This window comes from Sphaerodactylus townsendi, linkage group LG01 (genome assembly GCF_021028975.2).
Source record: "Sphaerodactylus townsendi isolate TG3544 linkage group LG01, MPM_Stown_v2.3, whole genome shotgun sequence".
Classification (NCBI taxonomy): Eukaryota; Metazoa; Chordata; class Lepidosauria; order Squamata; family Sphaerodactylidae; genus Sphaerodactylus; species Sphaerodactylus townsendi.
The window spans coordinates 147,604,402-147,631,919 of NC_059425.1; the positions used below are offsets into that span (position 1 = coordinate 147,604,402).

A 27,518-nucleotide genomic window follows, 5' to 3' on the forward strand; every position below is an offset into this window, starting at 1 on the left:
AATCCAAAATAACTTTTATTTAATTCAGCAATAGCTCCTTTTGGAATTAACCACAATTGCTAGGTTTTGTGTGTAATAAGAAATCCTGTCACTACGTAGAAGGAAAGCATTTAGCAGATACAGCTGGTTTTACCATAGCAACAATAGGACAAATTGAGATGCTTCTTATAGAGGTCACTACACCTGGTAAAATTCTCCCTACAGCACAACAGAACAAGAGCAAGTATTAATACACAGGGTCACTGAGAGGGGGGCACAAAGGGGACACCCTGATCTCTTCTTACCTTTGCTACTTTCATTCTTTCTTTCTGTTTTCCTTCCTTTTCTCTGTTCTCTTCCCATCATCAAATTATCATATCATACTGGTACTTACAAACAGCTAAGTGTGATGTATACAGCAAAGCTTCTCTGCAAAGCTGAAGTATGTTGATTTAAGTTGTGGGTGTGACCTGTTCAACTGCCTGCTTTTACCATCCTGGGCAAGCAGCACAAACAGCAGATATGGGGAGCCCTTGCTACATGTAGCCATAACTGATGAATTATTTTCAACTCTGGGGAACAAGATGTTCAGGCATACCTTAGATCACTGATCCCCGGTGTGGTGCCTTTGGGTGTCATGAAGTGTTTCCTACCATCTATTCCCTTCTTCCCAAAAACAAATCCAGACTCCCCTCTGCCTCACTGGGGCATAAATAGAGCAAGAGAGGCTTGAAAGGTGCATGGGGACATGATCTTTGTGTCTGCAGGGAGATGTTTTTTAGAATCAGGCTGTCAGTTTGTTTCTAAGTCCAAGGTGCTGGTTATAACCTTTAAAGCCCATTAAAACCTAGGATCCACCTATCTTGGACTTGCATTTTGCAGTAGTGGCACCTGAGTTATGGAATGCCCTTTCCCTTGAAATTCAGCAGGCTGAGGTTCCTGTTGCTTTCTTTTCAGCACAAGACCAAAGCATTTATGTTTACCACAGTGGTCTTTTAAATACCAATGGACCATGCTGGCAGGGGCTGGTGGGAATTGTAGTCCATAACATCTGGAGTATCAAAGGTTCACCACTACGGTTCCAAGTTGTCTGTGGCCTGTTTATATCATCTATGTTTTTATACCCAGCTCAATTTAAAAAATATACCGTGTTTCCCCGAATATAAGACAGTGTCTTATATTAATTTTTGCTCCCAAAGATGCACTATGTCTTATTTTCAGGGGATGTCTTATTTTTCTGTGTTCTGTTCATCGGGCATGCTTCCAAACAAAAACTTTGCTATGTCTTACTTTTGGGGGATGCCTTATATTTTGCACTTCAGCAAAACCTCTACTATGTCTTATTTTTAGGAGATGTCTTATATTCGGGGAAACAGGGTATTGTGTAAGTTGCCTCAGGCAGGTTCGTGAAGAGGTGGCATAAAAATGTTTAAATAAATAAATATCTATTTATCCTCTGTTGTGTCCCTGTGGACTAACTGTAGTAGCTGGGCTGTTCCTCCAGTGAAGGTAGTTCTCCCACCAGAGCTCATGTCTTTTCCATCATAGCTCCCACTTTATGAGATGGTCTCCCTGATGAGGTAGGAGGGAACAATGTGATTAGACACTCTCAGGAAACACTGCAAGGCAGCCTGATTTGCTGCGGCTTTCTAATGGCGTATACACTGCTGTCACTTTCTGGGGTTTTCTTTTTTTAAAGTTGATTTATTCAGTGTTAACTTGTAAACTGCCCTGAGCCATGATGAAATGAGATATATAATTATTCTAATAAGTCAATAAATATAATAGATAGTTATGCTTTATGATGGGTAGCCAGATGGGATGTCCTTGTGGCCACTCCTGATCATGATTGTTACTTAAGCATTCCCTGAGAAAACTCTTTTCTGGCAATATAGCAGCAGCTACCCATGTTTATTTTGCTCCTTTTGCCTGCCATCTTTATGAAAAAACTGCATATTGCAATTCTCTATTCTGGTGCCATAAATCCAGAGCAACTGCTAGACCTACTACAAGCCAGCCCCAATTCAAATATTTATGATACTATATTTCTGCAGGGTTTTTATTAATCATTAATAAGTAGTGAGCTCAATGCATGTTTAAAAGATATCCTCTACTTCTCTGATGGGGAGGGAGTAAAAAATAAGGGGAGAGGGCAGCACTGTCAACCACCTATTGTGAACAGTTGTTATAGCTAAAGCCAATAGGGAAATTAACATTTTTCCCTTAACTTTATATAATGAGGCAGTAAAACTCTTCCCTTTCATGGCTTCAGTTCTTAAGTAAAGTAGAGATGCTGATGAAATGTGTATTCTCTGAGTTCAGAATAGGAGTTTTAGACATTCATAATTGCCACATATGGCATGAAGCTAAGCCCTGAGGTCTTCTCTGATTCAGACATACAGTCTGAGCTAGAGAAAGTACCCTCACTCCAGTTCTCACATAACTTGCTGTTGTTACTGCTTCTGGTCTAAATATGCAAGTCAATCGACAATTGTTCAAGTAGTCCAACATCTGCTTCTCCTTACCACTTTCTGTGCCTGTAAGGTACCCTTGGGACATTTCTTGGGGTGTATTTGAGCATCTCAGACCCTGCCTAAATAACATCCAAGGAATTGAAAAAGAGAAGGATAAGAAAGAGATGGGAGATGTAGGGAGAGGTAGCCAGCTGGCTTTCTTGCTTGCCTTTGTCATCTTGCCACTACCAGTCTGTCTGCTGCAATAGAAGACAAACAGCAGCCACAAAAACATAACTCAGGTTTATCTTTTTCCTCAAAATATATACTCCAACTTTCTGGCCTCATAAGCAGTGGTGGGATTCAAATAATTTAACAAGCACTATTTTAACAACCATTTCTGCCGAAGTGGTGCGAACCTGGTGAATCCCACCGCTGCTTATAAGACTCACCAAGATGGCTAACAAATTAAAACATCCAAAATAAAACTGTACCTTAAAAACCACCAAAACTTACAGATAATTCATCAGTAAAACAATTAAAACCAAACAGCATAAAACAGCAATTAAAACATTGGGCTGGAAGGTGGGATCACTGAATATACACCAAAGGAAACAAAAGTCTTTCCTCCATGGTGGAAGGAGGAACCAAAGAAAACCAAAGGAAACAAATGAATCTCCCTAGGCAGAAAGGTCTAGAGGTTTGGTCATGACCAAAAAGCCCTCTCCCACATTGTTACCCACCTAACCATAGAAGGCAGAGGCACCAAACAGGGGTGTACCTATAGCAAACAGTGCTGGGGCAAGAAGTATAATAGCACCCCACACAAAAACCCCTGTGGGTCCTTAAAAATGCCTCTTTATTTGTCCCCACCCCCAGTCTCTTGCGGCCACTCAGCTAGAAGGTAAGTAAGCAGAATTTTGAAGGAACCACAGGGTTTTGGTCGGCTTTCTGTTTCCCAACCTATTCTGCACTATCCCCCATATGGGTCAGAGGTTTAAAGGTGTTTCTGGGAGGGTAAAAGACAGCTTTGCCTAGGAAGAAATGGATGGTGGTGATGATTGGTTTTGCCTATTGGGGCACCTGGTGGACTGTTGCTACCTTGGGCATTGCTTTCATTTTCACTTCTTGACTGCAGCTACTGCTGCTTCTCAGCTGTTTAAAAACGATAGCAAATAGCAGATTCATTAATATTATTTGAGGCATTTGGGGTGGCTGAGATTTACAGATACATAAAGAATCTTGTTATAAGAATATGCAATAGCTGTTTGTAGAAATGGCTGAACATCCTTCATAAATAAGCTAAACATTAGCCAGGCCTTTGCAACAGTTTAAAATGTCAGCTTTAATTTTTATATAATTGTCTTTCTCGATATCTGTGGTTCTTATTGTTACCAGTTCCTAAACAGGGAGCCAAGCTTGTTTAACACATGATCTAGAAAAGTAACAGAGATTTAATTTCCTATCATGCCATCTCCTGAACAATCCAAAAGACAAAAATGCACATTGTCATTAATACATTCAGAGTAACATTTGCAAATGAACTTTATTCACACCATATTGTAGTGTCTTGGTAACTACTCATTACTCATCTATGATAGATTCAGAATTTTTTCCCCTTCATTAAACTGTACAGATTTAATATTCACTGAATACATTTAAAAGGCAAAGTCAGACATTCGCACTAATATGCAGTTACACCTTACTCTAATGAGTCCAATTAATGCTAGTGCAATTAAAAATGCTAAATGGTAACAGTTAACAAAATTTAAATAAATGGGATATTTAAAAATGTAGATAATTTCTGATAATTTCTGAATATTTTGATTGCATATGTTTTATACAAACCCAAAGTATTGCATTATCTTACTATATCAGAACATTAATGTCAACAATTATTTAGCTGTTGAATTTAATCAGTATGTTACATGTTACCTACCATTTCATGACTGTTAACTTTTAACTTCTCTTGGATTTTCACTCTATTTCTGCTTATAGTACAGAATATTGTATATACTCATGTATAAGTCGAGTTTTTCAGCACATTTTTGTGCTGAAAAAGCCTCCCTTGACTTATACACGAGTGAGGTGTATTTTAAAAAATGTTTTAGGGTTTTTATTTGTCGGCCCCAGGGGGCGCAGTTTTTAGGCTAGCAGCACCAACATCTCAGGGTATCATCAGGTGACACTCCTGATGATACCAGCCAAGTTTGGTAAAGTTTGGTTCAAGGGGTCCAAAGTTATGGACCCCCAAAGGGGGTGCCCCATCCCCATTGTTTCCAATGGGAGCTAATAGTAGATGGGGCTACATTTTGAGTGTCCATAACTTTGGACCCCCTGAACCAAACTTCACCAAACCTGGGTGGTATCATCAGGAGGGTCTCCTAAAGATACTCTGAAATGTTGGTACTGCTAACATAAACAGTTATTGTTGAGACCATATTGTTTTTGTTGACCCTCTTTTCCACTTACAGAGCTAGTTTACTGTTTTTCTTTGAAATAAATATTCAAAATCATTTAACCTACTGATGCCTCAATTAATGTAATTTTATTGGTATCTATTTTTATTTTTGAAATTTACCAGTAGCTGCTGCATTTCCCACCCTCGACTTATACGCGAGTCAATAAGTTTTCCCAGTTTTTTTGTGGAAAAATTAGGTGCCTCAACTTATATGCGGGTCGACTTATACATAAGTATATACGGTACTTTGTTCCCTTCATCCTTTTGGATGTTGTCCCATTCTTTTTTCTTTTTGGCCATCCTTTACTCAATGCTATAACCAGGGGTTGCTCAACATGTTTTCTGCATCAGAGAAGAAAAAGAACAGGCCTTTGAGTCACAAACTATTCGTGGTGACCCCACTCACAGGGTTCTCCAGGCAAAATTCAAGCAGAGGTGGTTTGCAATTGCTTTACTCTGTGTAACAACCCCAGTCCTCACTTGTGAGCCACCACATCTTACTCCACTTCATGGCCATGCCTTCCCACTGCGGCTGCCACCCTCATCCAGAAGCCAGAGACACTAATTTTCCTTACCTCTCTGCTCTTCTTGTTTTATTTAGAAAATAGTGTGGCATGCCTCCAAGCAGGTAGAAGACAACGTTTTTGTGAGATAAATGTAGGCAGTGCATTGCTGGATATGAACAAAGGTCACGTGGATAAGTACTCTGCATCCAACAACAGCCAATCAGAGATGCTTCTGGAAGAATCACAAGCAGACCATGAGTGGCATATAAATCACCAGTTGTTATTCCCCGAGCTGTAATCCTAAGTGTAATGCCTCTGAAGGGCACTTCTGTTGTTACCATTTGGTGCTCAGTGAAATGTAAAACATAAACGTAGTCCCCTGTGCAAGTTCTGGGTCATTACTGATCCATAGGGTGATATCACATCATGACATTTACTGTACTCTTTTCCACCAAAAGATAAAAGTGCAGTCAGTAGTGTTGCATCCAAAGATAAAGTAGTTTGCTTCTGCAGTAGAAAATAGTCCCAGATGTGTATGAATATGAGCACCATCCCCCTTTCTGACTTTGTGGGCTCTTGCATGGTGAGGAGGGAGAAGGCAGGTGGGCTGGGTTTTCAGAAGGTTAGCTGGGTCACAGGCAGAGCAGCAGGCTCTATGCACATTTGGGTTTGGCAGAGAGAAGCAGGTGAAGCGAGGAGGGCAAGAAGTGATTCCTTTGGATTCCCTTGCAGGGATTTCCCTTGACCTTTACCCTTCCACTCACTGTGGATCTGGCTCACCCTAGCAGACAAGCTGCCCCTTTCCCTGCCCAATTGCTGGTTCTCATGCCATTTTCTGCCATGTGATTGCTGGCAGCCAGAGGGCAGTGGGCCGAAAGGGGAAGGAGCTCGATCACCCTCTGCCTGGGCTACTTCTCAATCTCCTAAAAAGTGGCGAAGGTGGTAGATAATCTAATACCTGTGAGGATTTCTGATGGACTTGATGGTAACTAACAAAAAAATAGAGAGAAGGGGGGAGGCCATATGATATCATGGCAGCCTCAACCATACACACGGTTGAACAGCTCTGTGTTACAGGCCCTGCGGAATTGCATAAGATCCCACAAGGCCCTGGTCTAATTGGACAGAGCACTCCACCAGACTGGGGCTGAGAAAACCCTGGTCCTGGTAGAGACTAGGCAAACTTCCTTTGGGCCAGGGACCACCAGTGGATTACCATATACCAATCTAAGCACTCTTTGAGGAACATACCAGGAGAGACAGTCCTGTTGGTGTGTGGGTCCCAGACAATTTAGGGTTTTGTACATTAGATATGTACAAAACCTGAATCTGACTCAGGACTCAGGACTCAATCCAGTGCCAGTACAGCTGGTGGAGCACAGGTTGCATGTGTGCCCACCACAGAATCCTGTAAGGACCCTCACTGCTGAATTCTGGACCAGTTGAAGTTTCTGAAGCTGACAAAAAGTACCTCCGCATGAGCGAACTGCAGAAGTCTAGTCTTGAGGTGGCTGCCTCATAGATCACTGTAGCAAAATTGAGTTAGGAAAGATAGGGTGCCAGCTGCTTCACAAGGTGTAAATGGAGAAATGCTGCATGAGCCATGTGTGTCACCTGGACCTCCATAGTTAGAGAGGTATCGAAGAGCACACCAAGACCCTTGACAGTTGACACAGCTTTCAGCTGGATACTGTCTAGGGTCATCAACCAATGCACCCCAACTCAAGTTGTAAGCAGAGCTTTGAGGACAGTGCTGCAATTTACCACACTGTGCCATAGACCTCGGCCCCTGATGCTCTCCAGCATTGTCTTGATGCTGTGGCTGGTTGGTTGAGTGCAAGTCGGCTGAAGTTGAATCCCACTAAGACGGAGGTCCTGTGGCTGGGCCAGGGGGAGTGTCCGGTGGCCTTTGGCCTGCCTACCCTTCTTGGCGAGACGTTAAAATTAACTTTGTCCGCCAAGAACCTGGGGGTGACTCTGGATCCATCTTTATCATTGGTGGTCCAGGTCACCCAGACAGCCCAGGCAGCTTTTTACCATCTGCGGCAGGCACGGCAACTGGTCCCATATCTCTCCCGTTCTGATCTGGCCACTGTGATCCATGCCACGGTCACCTCTAGATTAGACTACTGTAACTCGCTCTACGCGGGCTTACCTTTGGCCATGATCCGGAAACTGAAACTCGTACAGAATGCGGCAGCCAGACTCCTTTCCGCAGCAACAGCAAGGGACCAGATTACTCCGGTCCTATACCAACTGCACTGGCTGCCGATCGAGTACCGGGTCATGTTTAAAGTTTTGGTTTTGACCTTTAAAGCCATTCGCGGCCTTGGCCCTGCATATCTAAGAAACCGTCTCTCCCTATAAAGCCCTTCTAGGCCCCTCCGCTCATCGGAGGCGGACCTACAGGTGATCCCTGGCCCCAAGGCGATCCGGCTGGCCTCTACAAGGGCCAGGGCTTTTACGGCTCTGGCCCCTACCTGGTGGAACAGGCTTCCAGGTGAGATCAGGGCCCTGCGGGATTTACAAAGTTTCCGCAGGGCCTGTAAAACGGACCTGTTCCGCCAGGCGTTTGGCCAGCCGGAATGATATCAACTGCAATAAAAAGCGAACATCTGGCCTCCCGTGGGTTCATAAAAGGGGGAACAGAATAGCTGAAGCCATCTCTAGTCTAATATTTTATGTATTTTAATTAACTTATATATATGATGTTTTAAATTTTTATTTTGTTGGAAACCGCCCTGAGCCTTCGGGGAGGGCGGTATACAAATGCAATCAATCAATCAATCAATCAATCAATCAATCAATCAATAAATAAATAGTGCTCCTAATTAATTAAGTCAACTTGAGAATAAAATTCACCCAAATGGTGTTGTATTTAGATAGTGCATATCATTTATATTTCATGTGATTTGCATGTATATATGCACATATAGATGTATAGATGTATACACACACATGCATGTATATATACACATATAGATTTACTGAGTATATAGACAAATGTGCAAACTGGTTGCAGCAAAACAGAGAGGTTGTATTCGGAGGCACCATGAGACTGCATTCTTAGCCAGTGACAGAACTGTCCATGAATATTTTTATCCAGCATCTTGTGGCATTTTGAGATGATGTTATAGGGCTCATCCAAAGGCTATTGAGTTGGACATTGTGGGTAATGGATGAGTGACAGTAAATTTTTAGCATATTATGTCAGGTAACAACGTCTGTTTGTAACAATAGATGGAACAATGGCTCTGTAGACTTGGTAATGTACCACACTTCCTATTAGTTTTCTCTATTATACAGTTTCCCTCATTTGAAGAAGCATTCACTGAATTTATGTGCTCCTATATTTCATTTTGGGGTTTGTGCCCATATCTATCTGTTCATAAATAAAGATTTCCCCATATTTTATTTCAAGACTATTGAAATGAATCAAGTCAGCAAGCCTAAAAGATGGCATTTTATGGGTCTTCACTGTGATCCACTTAAGGCATTCATCATCTAAAACTGTTTTGAAATGCCACATCTCATTTGTTTGATTCAATGAGCACAACTGTATCAAATACACTACCCCTGAAGTGGATAAAAGTTTTTTCCTATAAATCGCTTATGCCCTCTAAGATTCTTGGAAGACTTCTTTCTGTTATAGACCTCCAGTGTTATATCTGATGGCCTCACTAACAGAATGTTAGAATTGATTCTCTCATCCAGAATTCCATCCCAGCCTTTCCTTCCTTTCCCTTTGGCCTTGTCTGCACATATTTATTTTATATGGGTTTAATGTGAATATTTTTATCCATGGATCTAGTTAGGAAGCATTGGTATTTGCCTGGTAACCACAGCTTTTCCTACATTAAAAGTTTAAAAATCAAAAGATAAGGGCAATAACCCAAACAAATGTGTGTCCCTTGGGAAAAACCTAGTTTTTTTTTGCCAGAAGTCATTGATGTAAACATCATAAAAAAGAAATGCTAATTAGCAAGAATGAGACCAAGGCTGTTTCTGCATGGCCAGAGCAGCGGGGCTGCATCGGCATGGTTCATGCCAATGCAAGCCCTGGGGCCATTCACATGAACGGCCCTGCTGGGTGTGCAGCTGGCAGAGCAGGCTCCACACAGCCATGCAGCCCCCCAAACGTCTCATTACCTCCTCTTGGCTTCCATTGCTCTGTGAAGGCCAGGGGACACGCCCCCATGGCCAGAGCGATGACTGCAGGGATGGAGGCCAGGAGGCGTGTCCCCTGGCTTCTACGGAGCTGTGGAAGCAAGGAGGAGGTAAGCAGGGATTTGGGTCCGGCGGGGGGGAAATGCCTCCCTCCACCCGCTGTCATTCACTCAGTAACAGGTGGAAGACGCTGTTTTTCAAAAACCTTGCACCCCGAGCGAGATTCAAAAGCGGCGTTTTCACACTGCTTGAGTGGGGCGAGCATGGCACTGCTGTGATGCAGCAGTACCAGCTGTGCGAACAGCGCCCCAGGGACGGTGTTTTTACTGCCTTAGGGCTCTGTTTTCCTCCCGTGTGGAAACAGCCCAAATTTCAAAAGCTCCTTGTGTTGATCTGAATATTTCAATTTCAGTGTTGTTTCTCTCATGTGAGAAATGAACCTGTGAGTTCTGTCTTCTTTACACCAAATGTTTTCTATTAGAAGTAACACTTTTCCCAACCTTATGTTCTGTACCAGTTGCATATAATGGGGTAAAATTGGTGTTAAATGGTGTTACAATGATGAATAAAAGCAAAAGAATCTTCAGCAATGGCAGTGAAATGACTGTAACTTATAAACCAATGACCATAACATATAAAAGCCAAAGTATAAAGGCCACACTGTGTCAATTCTGTGTTTATTGTTGCTGCCCTGAGCCCTACTGGGGAATGCAGGATATAAATGTAATAAATAAATAATAAATTCACGCCTATGCATTAGATGTAGGAGGGGCAAAAAATCCAAGAGCTGCTGGTTGTTTTTTTTAATGCTGGTTGTTTTTTTTAAATGTTTGGACTCAGGTTTCCCTGAAATGTAAATACAATCTCTACTCAAACAAGTTATCACATCCCAGTAAAACCTTTCCTGGATGTTACAATTTTCAGTTGTAGGCAGTGGTGGGAAAGGGGTTGCTTGAATGCTTCCCAACACATCCCCAAAATAACCCTCCTAAACACGGAGACTATGGGACATTGCAAGGAAAGTGTTTTAGGACTGCAGTGTTTGGCTCAAAATGAACTTGACAGCAGCAGAGTAGGGGTATTTATTTAGAAATTAATAGATCAATCCTCCCAAAACTATTTTTCATTGCTATCACTATTATAAATTTTAAAAGTAAGTGTTCTTGTTAGTATCAACACTATTTGTATCCTTCTGATACTTTATTGTCTGATGCAGAGTTCATAGAGTTACAGGGAAGGGAAGAATAGATAATGTAACTGACTAGAAACTTTCTTTCCCTTACTGTGTAGAACAAGAAAATGCCAGGGCTGGAGCAACAGTCCTCCCTGAAGGAACTCACAAAGAACAAGAATCTCTCTGTTCTCCATTTTTGACACCTGTAAAAAATGTAAGCCAGACTCTAGAGATAACCCAGAGCCAGGCTGAGAAAGCTGGAGGGGATCACCAACCCTGCTCATTGAATTTCTTTGTCCTACTATTTACGTTTGGTTATCTTCTTTGTAGCTAGTTGGCCATTTCTGTCCCTTCCAATTCATAAGGACAATTAACTACTAAAGAGAGATAAACATAGGCAGAGAACAGATGACAGTAGCTATGATATCAAGCAGGCTGGGCTTGGTTCCCCACTCCACTTGAGTGGCAGAGGCTTATCTGGTGAACCAGATGTGTTCCAACACTCCTACAGTTGCTGGCAGGCCCAAGCACATGGCCAGCACAAAGGCTGGCCCGGTCCTTTTTTGGTCATGCTAGCCTCTTTTCAGATGACATCACGGGGTAAGCACCATGATGCCTGTCTGCCCTGCCGTGGCATGTCTCGAAACCCATTTCCACCCTTATCAAGGCTGAAGCTGGGGACTCTTTTCTGCCCATCCTGAGCGGCAACTTCAGCCGCGCTGACTCACAGCCATTCTTTCCTGCTGGGTGACCTTGGGCCAGTCACAGTTCTTCGGAACTCTCTCAGCCCCATCTACCTCACAAGGTGCCTGTTGTGGGGAGAGGAAAGAAAAAGAGTTTGTAAGCCACCTTGAGTCCCCTTACAGGAGAGAAAGGTGGGATATAAAGCCAAACTCCTCCTCCTCCTAAGAACATAAGAACAAGCCAGCTGGATCAGACCAAAGTCCATCTAGTCCAGCTCTCTGCTACTCGCAGTGGCCCACATGTAGGATGTGAACGCAATGGCCTTCTGCGGCTGTTGCTCCCGATCACCTGGTCTGTTAAGGCATTTGCAATCTCAGATCAAGGAGGATCAAGATTGGTAGCCATAAATCGACTTCTCCTCCATAAATCTGTCCAAGCCCCTTTTAAAGCTATCCAGGTTAGTGGCCATCACCACCTCCTGTGGCAGCATATTCCAAACACCAATCACACATTGCGTGAAGAAGTGTTTCCTTTTATTAGTTCTAATTCTTCCCCCCAGCATTTTCAATGGATTCCCCCTGGTTCTAGTATTGTGAGAAAGAGAGAAAAATTTCTCTCTGTCAACATTTTCTACCCCATGCATAATTTTGTAGACTTCAATCATATTCCCCCTCAGCCGCCTCCTCTCCAAACTAAAGAGTCCCAAACGCTGCAGCCTCTCCTCATAGGGAAGGTGCTCCAGTCCCTCAATCATCCTTGTTGACCTTCTCTGCACTTTTTCTATCTCCTCAATATCCTTTTTGAGATGCGGCGACCAGAACTGGACACAGTACTCCAAGTGCGGTCGCACCACTGCTTTATATAAGGGCATGACAATCTTTGCAGTTTTATTCTCAATTCCTTTTCTAATGATCCCCAGCATAGAGTTTGCCTTTTTTACAGCTGCCATGCATTGAGTTGACATTCCCATGGAACTATCAACTAAGACGCCTAAATCCCTTTCCTGGTCTGTGACTCATAGCACTGACCCCTGTAGTGTGTATGTGAAGTTTGGATTTTTTGCCCCTATGTGCATCACTTTACATTGAACTGCATTTGCCATTTCTGAGCCCACTCACCTAATTTATCAAGGTCCACTTGGAGCTCTTCGCAATCCTTTGTGGTTCTCACCACCCTACATAATTTGGTATCATCTGCAAACTTGGCCACCACGCTACCCACCCCTACTTCCAGGTCATTTTTGAATAGGTTAAAGAGCACTGGTCCCAAAACGGATCCTTGGGGGACACCACTCCCGACATCTCTCCATTGTGAGAACTTCCCATTTACACCCACTCTTTGTTTCCTGTTTCTCAACCAGTTTTTAATCCATAGGAGGACTTCCCCTCTTATTCCTTCATTGCTGAGTTTTCTCAACAGTCTCTGCTGAGGAACTTTGTCAAAAGCCTTTTGGAAATCCAAGTAGACAATGTCCACCGGTTCACCCCTGTCCACATGCCTGTTTACACCCTCAAGGAACTCTAGTAAGTTTGTAAGACAGGATTTGCCTCTGCAAAAGCCATGCTGACTCTTTCTCAGCAGGTCTTGCTTTTCTACATGTTTTATAATTTTATCTTTAATGATAGATTCTACTAATTTACCAGGAACAGATGTCAAACTGACTGGCCTGTAATTTCCCGGGTCCCCCCTAGATTCTTTCTTAAATACATATCTCAAATGTTTCCAAATTTCAAGCTGAAGTTTGAATAGTTCATCAAGAATGCTGGGCAAACCACTATTTATATACCATGCGAAAATGTGAATGTTAGCAAGATATCTTTGTCTCACTTGGATAAGATTTATGTCTCCAAGGCCTTTGAATCCCCAGAGGCGACACTTCCATGGAAACGTAATTAAACAGTTCTTACTAGAGGATTACCAGAGGGCATTTCAGCCAATTCACATTTCCACACAAATCCCCCACCCATCCCCATAATACTGTAGGTATGTCAGCCTATCTAAAAACATTGAGTGGAGGCTCATGTTTTACCAAGATAAAGCATGACAATCAGCTGCTAGATGATGAGCTTTCTCTTTTACTGTGGGTATTGAGTTCATCCATCAATGCAAGGTTTCTCTTGGGAAGGGTTAAGCAGCATATGCAACCAGAAATAGCAAAGCTAGGTAATGCCCATCTTCCAAGAAAGTAACTATAAATAAGAACAAGAGGGAAGCCAGACAGTGAACTCGCATTCGGGCTTAAATCTTCCTATCTCTAGAAATGGCATCTATTGAGAATGTATTCTTTAACAATACTGCTAGAATTGAACCTCTTGAGTTTAAGCAGAGATTCTAACTGCTGCCAAATCACACGTTGAATTTTCTAAGCCAAACTATTTTGGTAATCCTACAACTTTGTTCTTCTCAAAGATGCTGCCTTTTAATAAGGTTGCCAGCTCTGAGTTGAGTAATTCTTGGACAATTTTGGGGTGGAGCCTGAGGAGGGAAAGGTTTGGGGAGGCATGGGACCTCCATGAGGTCTAGTGCCATTAAGTCCACACTCTGAAGCCGCCATTTTCTCCAAGGGAACGGATCTCTGTACTCTGGAGATGAGTTGTAATTCTGGGAGATCTCTAGGCCACACTTGAAGGTTAGCAGCCCTATCTCAAAATGGGCATAATTGAAAAAGTTTCCTTAAAAGTACAAGGTGTTTTTTAAAAAAAAGAACCTGACCAAATGGGCTTTGCTTCTTTCACAATAAATGTGTTAATCTTTAAGAACCTAAAGCACCTGTGTGTTTTTTTTGGTACAACAGACTAACATGGCTTTTCTTCCAATAACTTATGAAAATGCTATTTTATGATCTTAATTTTTCTGTGTTTGCTGAACACAGTTTATTTACTTTAAAAATTCAATTCAGTGCAGTGACACAGAACAGATGATTGATTATAGAGTGTAGTGTATAATGATAGATATAAAGAAATGTCTGGAAAGGAAAACATACAGCCCATCTACCCACCTTATCCTTTTCTTCCACCTCAGTTCTTTATTATTGACATACTATTTGGCTACAGTAAAAGAAGATTCCACTCTGCCACATTTTGCACAAATGGTACTTTTCAGCCTCTCTTTTCAACCAAACCTTATAAGATGCAAGAAGACAAGGCTATGCTTGAAGTTTAGAATTGTGACAGGTTGAGAATGGGCTAAGCTTATGTGTCTGATAGGCAGCCCCATCCAGTTGGTCAGCCAGCCCATCCCTCCCAAGGAGGCTTCCTGGCAGCATGAGAAGGTTTAAAATGCAAAAAAGACTCCCCACCACCGGGAAGTCCCATGGGACTAACAGGACATATACCACAAAAAGAGTGGCATAAATCCAAGGGCCAGGGCACTCTGCTCCCAGCCCTCAATCTCAGGAATGTCAGTTCCACCCTAGGAATGCCTCAGCCTGCCCCCACCCCATTGTTATTTTATTTATTTATTTATTTATTTATTTATTTATTTATTTATTTATTTATTTATTTATTTATTTATTTATTTATTTATTAATTAGATTTTTATACCGCCCCATCCCCGAGGGGCTCCATACCCCTTCCACCCCACATCTTCAATCATTCATCCAAGCCGGGATATTTATGAATGTATATGTGAGATATATTGCTGAGTGATATTAAGGCTAACAAAGATATATGGTGTGGCGCAGGATAAAATGGGCTAACAGCAAGCCCAAAGAATAGCAAACAGTCAGTAGGAATTAAAACTACTCATTTGCTCCTTGATGTCCACACCCAAGCCAGAGCAACAGTCAATAGAGTTGTAAATGTGAACTATCCCTTGAATTGTTATGCTGCAACCTTCCTTCCCTTCAGCTGTTCCTAAAAGCTCCTAAGTGCTCCCATCCCTGATGTAATCTCTCCGCCTCAGCTAAATTACAATAGCCAGAGACTCGTTCTTCCAACCACCTATTCAAAGTGTAGCTAATATAATCAAGGAAACAATTGGCTACCAACCCCTGGGTTTAGGACAATAGATAGAGCTACTGATTAGCTCAGCCCCTGCAACCCAGCACAACTGTAAGAAACGAAACCTAATGCAAAGTGTCTCCTTTCCCGCCAAGCTAGCGATCCACCCTATAAAAGCCCTGCTCACCTTAAGCTCATTGCTCATTTCTAACTTGAACCTCCCTTGGTCAAGTTGGTGTGAGACATGATATCATCCTTCTACTGAATCTCTGTGCTGGCATAGAGTCCTTGCCTTCTACTTCGTCTGCTGCATTGGAACCATTAGGTAACGTATCACCCTGCTGCCTTTCCAATTCCCTCTCTATCATCCAAACCTATTTTTCTCACCTTTTTATATCTCTAGGAACTTGTGTGTATGTGCCTCCATATCTTCCTGTGTGCTTGAAACTAAATTTATATAAACATTTTAAACTTGATTTAAACTCCTTGTGTTACTCTGTGGAACACTCCATGCTATATTTCCCCGTATACATAGTCTAAAAGATCCCCTCCCAGTCTGCCTCTCGCATTGCTAAGTGAGCCATTTCCCCAAAGCATTGCCAAGCCGAGTTATTTTCCCCATTGCTATTTTAAAGATATTTGTGTGCTGTTACACTCTTAGCAGCTGGTGGCGATTCTCTTAAAAATACGTTCTTCTACTGTTAAACTGGGTAACACCATGTTGGTGTCCAATCGGAACACTAGGACACCTCTGCCGCAACTCAGACATCTGAGTTTTGTGGCAGTGGGCTGAGAGATGGGAAACCACCGATGTGACTTTCCCCTTTGCCCAGGAAGGGCAATTGCACTGACACAAGGCCACCCCACTTGCTGAAGCCTTTTTGCCCCCTTTCTTTGGACAGGGCTAAATATATGCCTTCTGCAGGTTCTCAAGAAAATTGCACATTATGGTGCTTGCTATCTAATGAATGTTACTCACAGAAAATAGTGCCTTGTTTCCACTTAATAACTGCCAAGGAAACCAGGTTTCTTGAATACATGAACACTATATTACTAAGTTATCAGGTAGAAATGAACTTTAAAATTAAATAGCTCAGCTTTTGTTTATGCTGAGTTAATGTGATAATTGATTGCTGAGATCTATTAACAGTGCTATATCACTTGGCCTTTTAATAGTTGTTACCGAAAACCATTTAGCAGGCTGACTTGTTTGAATCAGGATTTTTTTTAAAAAAGGTAGACGGGAATATTATTCCAGTTATTATAAGTAACAGGGTGGAGAACTCATAGAGGGATTAGTACATACCACTGTGGGTTCAGAAAATCTGGATTTGCCCTTGGACTACCTCACTATTATTTTGCTACGGTATTGCCACACTTACTTCCTTCCTCAATAAACTATAAGAAATGTAGATTCTGTGGCTCCTGATATGACCATGGAAAAAAGATACCCAGTAATTCCTGAAATGCAAAGCAGTGGCTTTTTTATTAGGAATAATATGAAATCTCTGAATTGTGGAATCATGAAAGTATTAAGTATGCAACAATAGTACTTTACAATTTCCACAATATGGACTTGGTGAGGTGGGGTGGGTATTGGTTTTTAAAACTTGTTCAGACTTTTCAGACTTTTGGGGAGAGCGAAGGAGGACATCCTGATTTGATGGTGATATTGTTTATTTAAAATATTTCTATCCTGCCTTATTTCCTCAGACTCAAGGTAGCTAACAGAGCAGCAGGTACTTCAAGGGCACAAAACATCATAAGCATTCTGCTGCCATATGAAAACCACACATATTCTTCAATGCACAATTAAAAGCACAGCCAAGTCCTTCAAAAGAGTTTGCTGTCCTATACATTCAGCTCATTTATAGGAGAGATAGGGAGTTTTAGAACGTCAATTGTATCAGGCTTTTTCTTGTAACTTGCCCTGATGCTATTGTAAAGGGAGGGAAATAATTTGTAATAGTAATAATAATAACCCCTCATGGGCACCTTCTTGTTGTGGGAAAGTGGCTTGTGTGCTTCTATGATGTTGACAGCTATGCTGGAAGTATACTACCAGAAGGGTCTCCCAAGCCAGGCAGGTCTCAACTGAGAAACCAGACTAAGAGTGTCCACCTGTCAGGATGCCATTCTGTCGGGAGGGGGAATTTCTGGAGTGTGGTGTTTTGCCTGCAGATGCCGCCTTATCTGTTTCCCAACCTTGAAGCTCAGCGGCTGGGATTGTGTTTCAAGTTGGACTCTGCTAACTGTCTTGTTCTCATGTGGGGGTGGGGGGGTGCTACTTCATATTATCAACTGTCTTGGCGGGACCTAGCCAGAACTCTCTTTGCCTTTCATGCCCTTGTATCCAATAAAATCCTTAAAACCATCAAGTGAGTTTTTGCTTTGAACTGGGACTTGACACCCCCAACCCATACAATATGCTGAAACAAATAAAAAATAATTCCAAACTGCATCAGCCATCATGGAGGTTAACAAGAACTGCGTTGCATGCTGAGGTCCCTGGGCATGTGTTGACAAGTGGACTACAAGTGGACCAACCATCAAAAAGAAAGAAGTATAGTGCACAAGAAAATCATGCCATCATGGCCTGTTACTACAACTCAGAGCCAGAAAAAAGAGGATGCTTGAATCAAATGTATGAACTGTGGGAACAACGGATTTGAATATCACTGAGCAAAGACTGGCAGATCAGAGGTGATTCATCATATGGAATAAAGTGTTTACAGAGATAAAATTGGAAGAAATCCAGAAAAATTGTAAAAACAAATCAACTGTAACACCAGAAGAAAGAACAGTACAAACTCCAGAAACATCAGGAGATATAATAGTAGAACTGCCAGATGAAAATGCCAGTACAGGAGAGGGAATAATAGTGCAACTACCAGAGAAGGTCCCCGTGGAAATAACTGATGGACTAACTGAAAGACAAAAAGAACTAAGAGAAAAGATAATCAAGTATGTGCAATCAAGTGAGGAAAGACAAAGGCTGCCAGCATTGAAAACGGTGCCCAAAAAAGACCTGGCACCCATTAATGTGAACAAAGCACTGATCACAATAGAAATAACTTCCATCAAACAAACCAATCAGTTCGTGTACAGTATGACTATACTGGTCACATGAGAACTGGGCATTGAAACACCTAAACGCAAGATAAATCAAACATCAAAACCCAAGTGGAAAATTTGACTGGAGCAGAAGATCAAAAAACTAAGATCAGATGCCAGTAACCTAAAAAATATGAAGGAACAAAGATTCAAATATGGCAGGATGATAAAAGAGCAAATTAGAAAGTACTGACTAGACACCAGAACAATTGAAGAAGTACTGGAGACCACCAAAAAATCCAGTCAGAAATCCAGTCACTAGTGAACACAGTCCAAATATTCTGCACAGCACAGACAATGGAATTTGGCCTGGAAAAGTGCACACTGTGGTAATAAAGAGGGGCAAGATCACTGAGAGTGACAGCATAGAAATGCTTGATGGCCAGCTAATCAAATGCAACCAAATGCTCCGGTTCCTCCAGATAAGAGTGCACCTGCTCTTAGCCACTACGCCACTGCTGATTAATTACAGAGTTAATACAGCATTATTGTGGCGTTATTATGGCCTAACTTATTGTGGCGTTATTATGGCCTAACTAAATAAAATACTTATTTTTGTAAACCAAACCCTAACCCATTATAACGTCTTTATAAGGGCATTTGTTATGGTGTTATTACGGCGTTATAACATGGGGGAAAGGGGTAGAAGGCCATCATCGTCATTGGGGGGAACTCTGGCCACCCTGATAGATGGGGAGGGGCTGACGTTGCTGCAGGAGCAGCCCTCAGCTAGGGTGGGAGGGAGGCAACTGGGTGGGGTCAGCAGAAGCGTTATAAAGGCCATTGCCAGAGTTATTACAGAGTTATTATGGCATTATTGTAGCATTATTACGGCCTAACCCTAGCCCTAACCCTAATCCCAATAAAATACTTATTTTCCTAACCCTAACCCGTTATAATGTCGTTATACGGGCGTTTATTACGGCATTATTACGGCGTTATAATGTGGGGAAAAGGGGTAAAAGGCCATCATCGTCCTTGAGTGGACTCTGGCAGCCCTGATAGATGGGGATGGGGCTGATGTTGCTGCAGGAGCACCCTCAGCTGGGGTGGGAGGTAGGCAGCCGGGTGGGGTCAGCAGTCGCGTCATAATGGCCATTGCCAGCGTTACTATGGCATTACTATGGCATTTCAACGGCGTTATTACGGCATTATTGTGGCCTTATAACGGCATTATAACGGTGTTATAATGGCGTTCTAGCGGCGTTCTTATAGCGGTGTTATACCGGCATTATAACGGCGTTATTACGGCGTTATAAGTGGGGGAAAGTGGTAAAAGGCAATCATCTTCATTGGGAGGACTCTGGCCAGCCTAATAGGTGGGGAGGGGATGACGGTTCTGCAGGAGCAACCCTCAGCTGGGGTGGGAGGGAGGCAGCCGAGTGGGGTCAGCAGCTGCGTTATAACAGCATTATTGCAGCATTATTATGGTGTTATTATGGCGTTATTACATGGGGAAAAGTGGAAAAGGTCATCATCTTCATTGGGAGGACTCTGGCGGCCCTGATAGACGGGGAGCAGCCCTCAGCTGAGGTGGGAGGGAGGCGACCAGGTGGGGTCAGCAGCCGCATCATAACGGCCTTTGCCAGCCGTTATTATTACTGCGTTATAACGTGGGGGAAAGGGGTAAAAGGCAGTCATCATTGTTGGGGGGTACGCTGGCTACCCTAATAGATGGGTCGTTATCATCATTGGAAGCTATAATGGTGTGATAATGGTGTGATAATGGTGTGATAACGGCATTATTATGGCGTTATAACAGCGTTATAACGGCGTTAATACATGGGGGAAGGTGGTAAAAGGCAGTCATCGTTGTTGGGGGGGACTCTGGCTACCCTAACAGATGGGGAAGGGCTGACAGTTCTGCAGGAGCAGCCCTCATTTGGGGTGGCAGGGAGGCAGCCGGGTGGGGTCAGCAACCACGTTATAATGGCCATTGACAGAGTTAGAGGAAGAGGAAGAAGAGGAGGAGGAGTTTGGATTTATATTCCCCCTTTCTCTCCTGTAGGAGACTCAAAGGGGCTTACAATCTCCTTGCCCTTCCCCCCTCACAACAAACACCCTGTGAGGTAGGTGGGGCTGAGAGAGCTCTGAGAAGCTGTGACTAGCCCAAGGTCACCCAGCTGGCGTGTGTGGGAGTGTACAGGCTAATCTGAATTCCCCAGATAAGCCTGCACAGCTCAGGCAGCAGAGCTGGGAATCAAACCCGGTTCCTCCAGATTAGATACACGAGCTCTTAACCTCCTACCCCACTGCTGCTCCATTATAATGCGGCTGCTGACCCCACCCAGCTGCCTCCCTCCCACCCCAGCTGAGGACTGCTCCTGCACCACTGTCAGCCCCTCCCCATCTATCAGAGTGGCCAGAGTCCCCCCAGCGATGATGACAGCCTTTCACCCCTTTCCCTCACTCTATAACTCCATAATAACACCATAATAACACTGCCATTGGTGGTTATAACGTGGCTGCTGACCCCACCTGGCTGCCTCCCTCCCACCCCAGCTGAGGGCTGCTCCTGCAGCATCATCAGCCCCTCCCCATCTATCAGGGCAGGCAGAGTCCCCCCAACAATGATGACAGCCTTTTACCCCTTTTCCCCACGTTATAACGCCGTAATAACGCTGTAATGACCCAGTTATAATGCCATAATAACCTTGCAATAACGCCGTAATAACGCCGGCAGTGGCTGTTATAAAGCGGCTGCTGACCCCACCCGACAGACACCCTCCCACCCCAGCTGAGGGCTGCTCCTGCAACACCGTCAGCCCCTCCCCATCTATCAGTGCGGCCAGAGTCCCCTAACATGGTTGACGGCCTTTTACCCCTTTCCCCCATGTCATATTGTCGTAATAAAGCCATAATAATGCTGTTATAACACCGTAAAATCGCCATAATTACGCCATAATTAATGAGGACTGAAAGCTGCCACAACAAAGCACTTCACAGCCAATTTTTGGAGAAGATCAAGGACAAGGTGGACAACGAGAAGACCTGGCTGTGGTTAACAACTGGAACTCTGCAAAACTCGGAATCACTGATTTTAGTCGCACAAGAACAAGCCATTAGAGCAGATATGATCAGGGCCAGAATCCAAAAAATGTTAAGGTGATAATGTAAAGCCCCAGATCTGCAGATCAATGTAAAACTCTAATTTTCAAATCAGTAGTCTTTATTGACAGACAACGGTATGGCCAAATAAGCCAGTTCTAAAGAATCTTTTATTCCCAAGCTTTCCCCCTCCCCCCTTTCACACCCCACATCAAAGGCAAATTAAAACAAGACAGGAATTTTTCAGTCATTATGTCTCAAGGCCGACATAAAGAGATAGCGCCAAGGACCATCACTTGGGTACACTTTGTTACAAGTTGCAAATCAAAATAATGTGGGAAATCAAAAGTAGGATAGAACCAGGAGGCCCATTAACATAACAGAACACCCTTCCTGGCATTCTGCTCCCTCTAGGACCTCCTAGGCATGATGGAAACATTCAAACAAGCCTAGGCAGCCAAACATGGTTGGTGTCCACCCATTCAGTGCGCCGCCGGGAGATTGGTCCAGGCTACGAGAAATTGTAGATGTTTTCGGTGGACCCACAAATCCACGATTGCCCTTGGTGAATCTCACCTCCCACTCAGAGGGGGGGGAGGTTCGCGCTGCAGGTGCCACACATCTGGTGGGCACACTTTCTTCAGCAAGCTGCAATGAAACACAGTGTGTGTTTTTTGCAAATTCTTTGGCAATTCCAACTCCATTGTCACAGCATGGATTTTACACACAATTCTGAATGGCCCCACAAACTTGTGCCCCAGTTTCTTGCACCCTTGCACACCCACCCACAAGTTCTTCATTGCCAAATACACCTAATCCTCCACACCCAGAGTCACATCCTTCCATTGTTTATCTGCCTGAGGCTTTTGTGCCTTTTTCTCCTGTTGCAAGGCTTCCTGTATGGGGCCCCAGGATTCCCGGATTTTTGTCACCCAATCCTGCAAATCCCCTGCTTCACCCAATACCTGGCCCAGGTATATATATGTATATTAGATGAACATAAACATATACAGAAAAAAGATACAGTATTAAACACTTCTCATTATCATATGGTTGGGTAGTATAAAAAGAAGAGAAGAGAGCATACATTTTATTCCTACCAATCTCTAAGTTGTTACACAATATTTCGATTTTACCTTAACAATATAATTCTTGTCACCCAATCATGGAAATCCCCTACTTCACCCAATACCTGGCCCAAGAAGGGGAAAAGCTTGGCTGCCTGTCCATACACCGTTTTGAAGTGACTTTTGCTCGTTCTACTGTGCACAGCATTGTTATAAGCCAGTGGTGGCGAACCTATGGCATGGGTGCCAGAGGTGGCACTCAGAGCCCTCTCTGTTGGCACACACAAACAGAGTGCCCCCCCATACACACATGTAGGCTGGCCTGGGCCGCGGGGCTTGATTATTAAACCTAAGACCTAGTTTTGGGGAAGCAATGTAGATAACCCTGTTAAGCACTGTTAAACCCCACTGATTTTCATGCGAAGAACTAAAGCATGATCTTTACCTGGGAGTAAGCTCGGTTGCTGGCGATGGGTCTTGTTTCTGAGCAAACCCTCCTAGGGTCGTGATTCACCCGTTGGAAGAGTTGCACAGTTGCTTCAAAGCAAAGCCGCCAACTACCACCAAGCTTACTCCTGAGTAACGCATGCCTCGGAGACAATGGTTTTTTCTAACCTAAAACCTCAGTATTCAGGTTAAATTGCCGTGTTGGCACTTTGCGATAAATAAGTGGGTTTTGGGTTGCAATTTGGGCACTCTGTCTCGAAAAGGTTCGCCATCACTGTTTTAAATAAATTCGGCAAATGGTAACAGTTCCACCCAATTGTCCTAGTGATAATGTAAAAATTAAGTAATGTTCCAGGGTAGTGTTTGTGCCTTTGCTCTGTCCATCTGTTGCCACATGATACACTGGTGACAGTCCTTTTCACCCCCAATAGTTTCAGGAACTACTGCCAGAAGCTACCGTTCAAGCCTATGGGAGGCTTGAACAGGGAACAAAGTGGGCTTGTTTCGAGAACAAACCCACCACCACCCAAATAACAGATTTTCCTTTGCTGGATGGCAGATCTGTGATGATGTCCATAGAAATTATTTTCCAAGGCACCCCAGGGGTGGAGAGGGGTTGTAGAAGCCCCTGTGGCTTGCTTGTGCATCTCTTAGTCATCTCAAATGTAAGGCACCCCCTGGCATATGCCTCCACATCTTTACAGATTGTGCACCACCAGAACTGCCAGTGGAGGAGGTGAAGGGTTTTGACAAAGCCAAAATGCCCTGCTGACTTCGTGTCATGTCCCCCTTTCATGATGTCTGCTTGAAAGTGCAGGGCAACATACAGCTTATCGTCCTTCCATCATAACTCACTTTTCTTAATGAACACTTCCCTCCCTCCCAGATCCGGCTGGAGTTCTCCCGCCTTGAGAAGGTTTTTATCGGGAGATGGAGGGAAACTGGTGGGGGTTGGCACCTCACCTTTGGTGCAGGATTGGATGCATGTAGTTATGGCCAGCCCTAATTGTGATGGTGTGAAGACTGTCCACGGGGATTGGTTTCTGACCCACCCCACCCACCCCGACTGTGGGAGGTAGGACAGTGTGTCCGCCAGATAGTTTTGTTTCCCAGGAAAAAGTGGAGGGTAAAATTGAATTGTGCAAAGAATGTCACCCATCGCAATTGTTTGGCCATCAGTTTCCTGGGCATTTTCAAGGCTGCTAAGTTTTTGTGATCAGTCCATACCTCAAAAGGACATCTCGGCCTCTCCAGCCAGTGACACCAAGTTGCAAGTGCCCTTTTTATGGTGCCCATTTCTTTGTTCCCCACAGTCCAATTTAATTCAGAACCTACACTTCTTGGACAAGTAGGCGCACTGGTGAAGTTTGCTATCGTCCCCCTCTTAGAGAAGGACAGCGCCCGTTTCTTGATCTGAAGCATCGACATGGAGTACAGAAAAAATGTGATTAAAATGAGGACTGACAGCTGGCACAACAAAGCATTGCATTGTCAATTTCTGGGGAAGATCAAGGACAATGAAAAGACCTGGTGTGGTTAACAACTGGAACTCTGAAAAAGGAGTCCATTAGGATAACTATAATCAAGGCCAAATTGGGGGCTGGATGAAATCCACTCACTGGCCTTCAACTGCACCCCTGTCCCAAACAGGGTGGAGACACAGCTGTGGGGCGAGGGGAAGGGAGGCATGGCATTCAAAAGGGGCTGTCTTACGTATCTATGTCCCTGTATATGAAGCCTTTGAGATGTCTTAAAAAAACAGCCCCTTTTGTACAGCATGTTACACTAGCCCAATCTGGAGCATATAGTGGCATGGATCAGCATGGCTAAGCTGGCAGAATCTACATAATGGGCCAGTTTATAAGCCAGATGTAATTGAAAGAAGACACCTCTGGCAGCCGTGCCAATCTGTTTATGAACTGATGAAGCCAAGCCCCAGAACATCTCCAGACTGTTTGTTTGGTAAAGAAAGGTTAACCCCTTTTAAGGCCAGTAGGTCAAAACCATCCAAATACTTTGCTTCCCGATCAGCTTCACCTCCATTTTTTGTTAGTTAAATAAAAATACAAAAGAACAGAAGGGATTCATGTTCTATTTTCATAAGTTAGTTTCTACATTCTATGCCTAATAAATTTTGTTGAAAGATTTTGCACAATATAAATCATCATTTTCCCCGTGTGTTGATAGTGAAACCATTCATGTGCTGGAAAGGAACAGGGCTTACAGATCATTTCAGTGATCCAGATTTGGATATATGTGTCTCCTGATGCAGGGTGTTTTAGAGAATATTTAAATAGCAGTCATGGGTCCAGGAATGGTCTCTTGAATGGTAGTACTCTCTGACATTCAATTCAAATTAAAAGGTTATTCCCTAGGCAAAGATGGATGGAATGTGATGACATAAAGACAAGAAAGCAGTGATTTGTTCCTATGGTATTTACACTTTACTCCCAAAGCTGTCTTGTCTTACTCAATTGTACAGATCTTTGTTTTCACAATGAAACAGATATTTTTTTTCCAAAACAGAGAACAGCAACAAAGTCTTGAACATGAAACAATGCTGATTGTGCTGTCTAGCCTTGTATGGCGATGCTCCAGTAGAACCAAAGAAAAGATTTTAAGTGGTGTATGTTTCGTACCCAACTTCAAATGGCATAGGTGTTATATTTGTTTCCAGTATGCTAAATGAAATGTAATTGGATGTAGCTATTATTTCATTGTGTAGGCAATTGCCACTAGTTTGCAAAAGAGTCAGAATTTAGAAACTGATAATATGGAAGGAAGAATTACTAGGAAAAGAATGTGTGACATCCCTAAGATGTAACAAGCAATCCCAATGTAGGAACTGATTTCTGATGTTCTTGGCCTAAAGTAGTAGTAATAGTTGTTTACCGCCTTCCTCTTGCTGGACAGTGAAAGTTATTTCCCTGAAATTATCCCTGTTCCCAATGACACATGGTATGCCATAGTATGGTATTCTAAGAGCCAAGTTATAATTACCTTTAAATACTTGTTTTCAAGTGTTTTTAAGTGTTTGCCACAGCCGCACACAGCTGTCTAGAAAAGAAGTCCAAATGGGCTCAAAATGGTACTGCGGAAGGTGAAAGGGCTCCTGCCTTCCCTTCTCCCAAGCAGTTTTCTTGCCCAAAAACAATGCTGTGGTTTTACCATTTTACCATTCCATCTGCACATATTCACATGCAATAGCAAAATAGGTGACATCCCCCCCCCCCCAGCTAAGTTGTTGCACAAGAAAATTGCTTGGGAGAGAAGGCAGGAGCTCTTCCTCCCCTTCCGCCAATCCCATGCCTTGTTCCAAGCCTATTCACTGTTTTTGTTTACTTGTTTTTGTTTTAGGAGCCGTTCCCTGCAGTTGATATGTGGCTGTGGAGAGCATGGGAAAACATTTGAAACCTGTGAAAAAAGATAATGTGTAGTTTGTCTCTAATTCTTTCCCTGTAAAGAAGTTTTCAGATACAATAAGAGGTGCTTTGTTAGCAAAATATTGTTTAAAAGATAAAGGTAGTCGTCACCTGTACAAGCATTGGGTCATTACTGACCCATAGAGTGACATAGCAACACAATCTCGGATGTCACCGCAAATTCGGGTGTATCTGAGCCTGGCAGGCTCGGATATGGGGGGATCCGACCCCATACACCCGAACTGGACCCAAATCCGAACTGGGGCCGAATTTTTTTCCCATTTACCAACCCTAGGCAGACTATGTTTACAGGGTAGTTTACCATTGCCTTCCCCAGTTGTCTACACCTTACCCCCTGCAAGCTCATTTAGCAACCTCAGAAGGGTGGAGGGTTGAATCAGTCTTGAGCTGGCTACGTGAAACCAACTTCCATCAAAATCGAACTCAGGTCATGAGCAGACTTTTGTCCGTAGTACTACAGCTTACAACTGTGCACCATAAGTACCACGGGTTATTTCTGGAGGACAGGGATACAGATTGAATGAACTTCAGAATCCCTGTCATTCTAGAATCCAATCTGTGTCTTCCCAATGATGTCATAAACATAGTCCAGAAGCACAGCTGAAGCATTGAACAGCAAGGCAAAAATAATCTTGCCAGTTTGTTTGAAGAATCACAAGGTCACTGTTTTATTGAAAAGTCCTATTCAGGAGATATTGATTGGATTGTTCTAAGTCCTGATTGAAACACTTGCTTTAAGTTAATTGAGAGTGAAAAAGTAATTGCTTTGGTCCTTTTAGAGCCATATGTATTGAAAATATCCCTTTTGTACTTTCACAGTCAAGCCTTCAAAAGATTACTGCTGTTCAAAGTTACTTTTATTAAAGGGAGGAAGAAGAACAATGCAATCTATTGTATGCTGAGAGGTTGTTCATTTATTTTTCATTTCAGGTTTCTTTTTTCTCTGAATGGCTTGCTACTTCTAGCTTTTTAAAAGGGGCCGCAGTATGAAGTTGCATCTTCATATTTTGTTTAGATTTAGAGATCTGAAGCTT

General features: G+C 43.1%; 1 protein-coding gene across 19 annotated transcripts in view; it reads left to right on the top strand.

The window, feature by feature from the left end:
- KHDRBS2 (KH RNA binding domain containing, signal transduction associated 2) overlaps nt 1–27,518 on the top strand; it is a 529,409-nt gene that overhangs the window by 438,905 nt on the left and 62,986 nt on the right. The window contains exon 8 of one of the 19 annotated variants that reach the window (XM_048496593.1): nt 27,415–27,495. The exons of the other annotated variants lie outside the window; for them this stretch is intronic. Within the exon in view, the coding sequence (XP_048352550.1) occupies nt 27,415–27,457 (43 nt within the window). The 3' untranslated portion in view covers nt 27,458–27,495. Of the gene's footprint in view, nt 1–27,414; nt 27,496–27,518 lie in introns of those variants that run through there. 19 annotated transcript variants of the gene reach the window in all.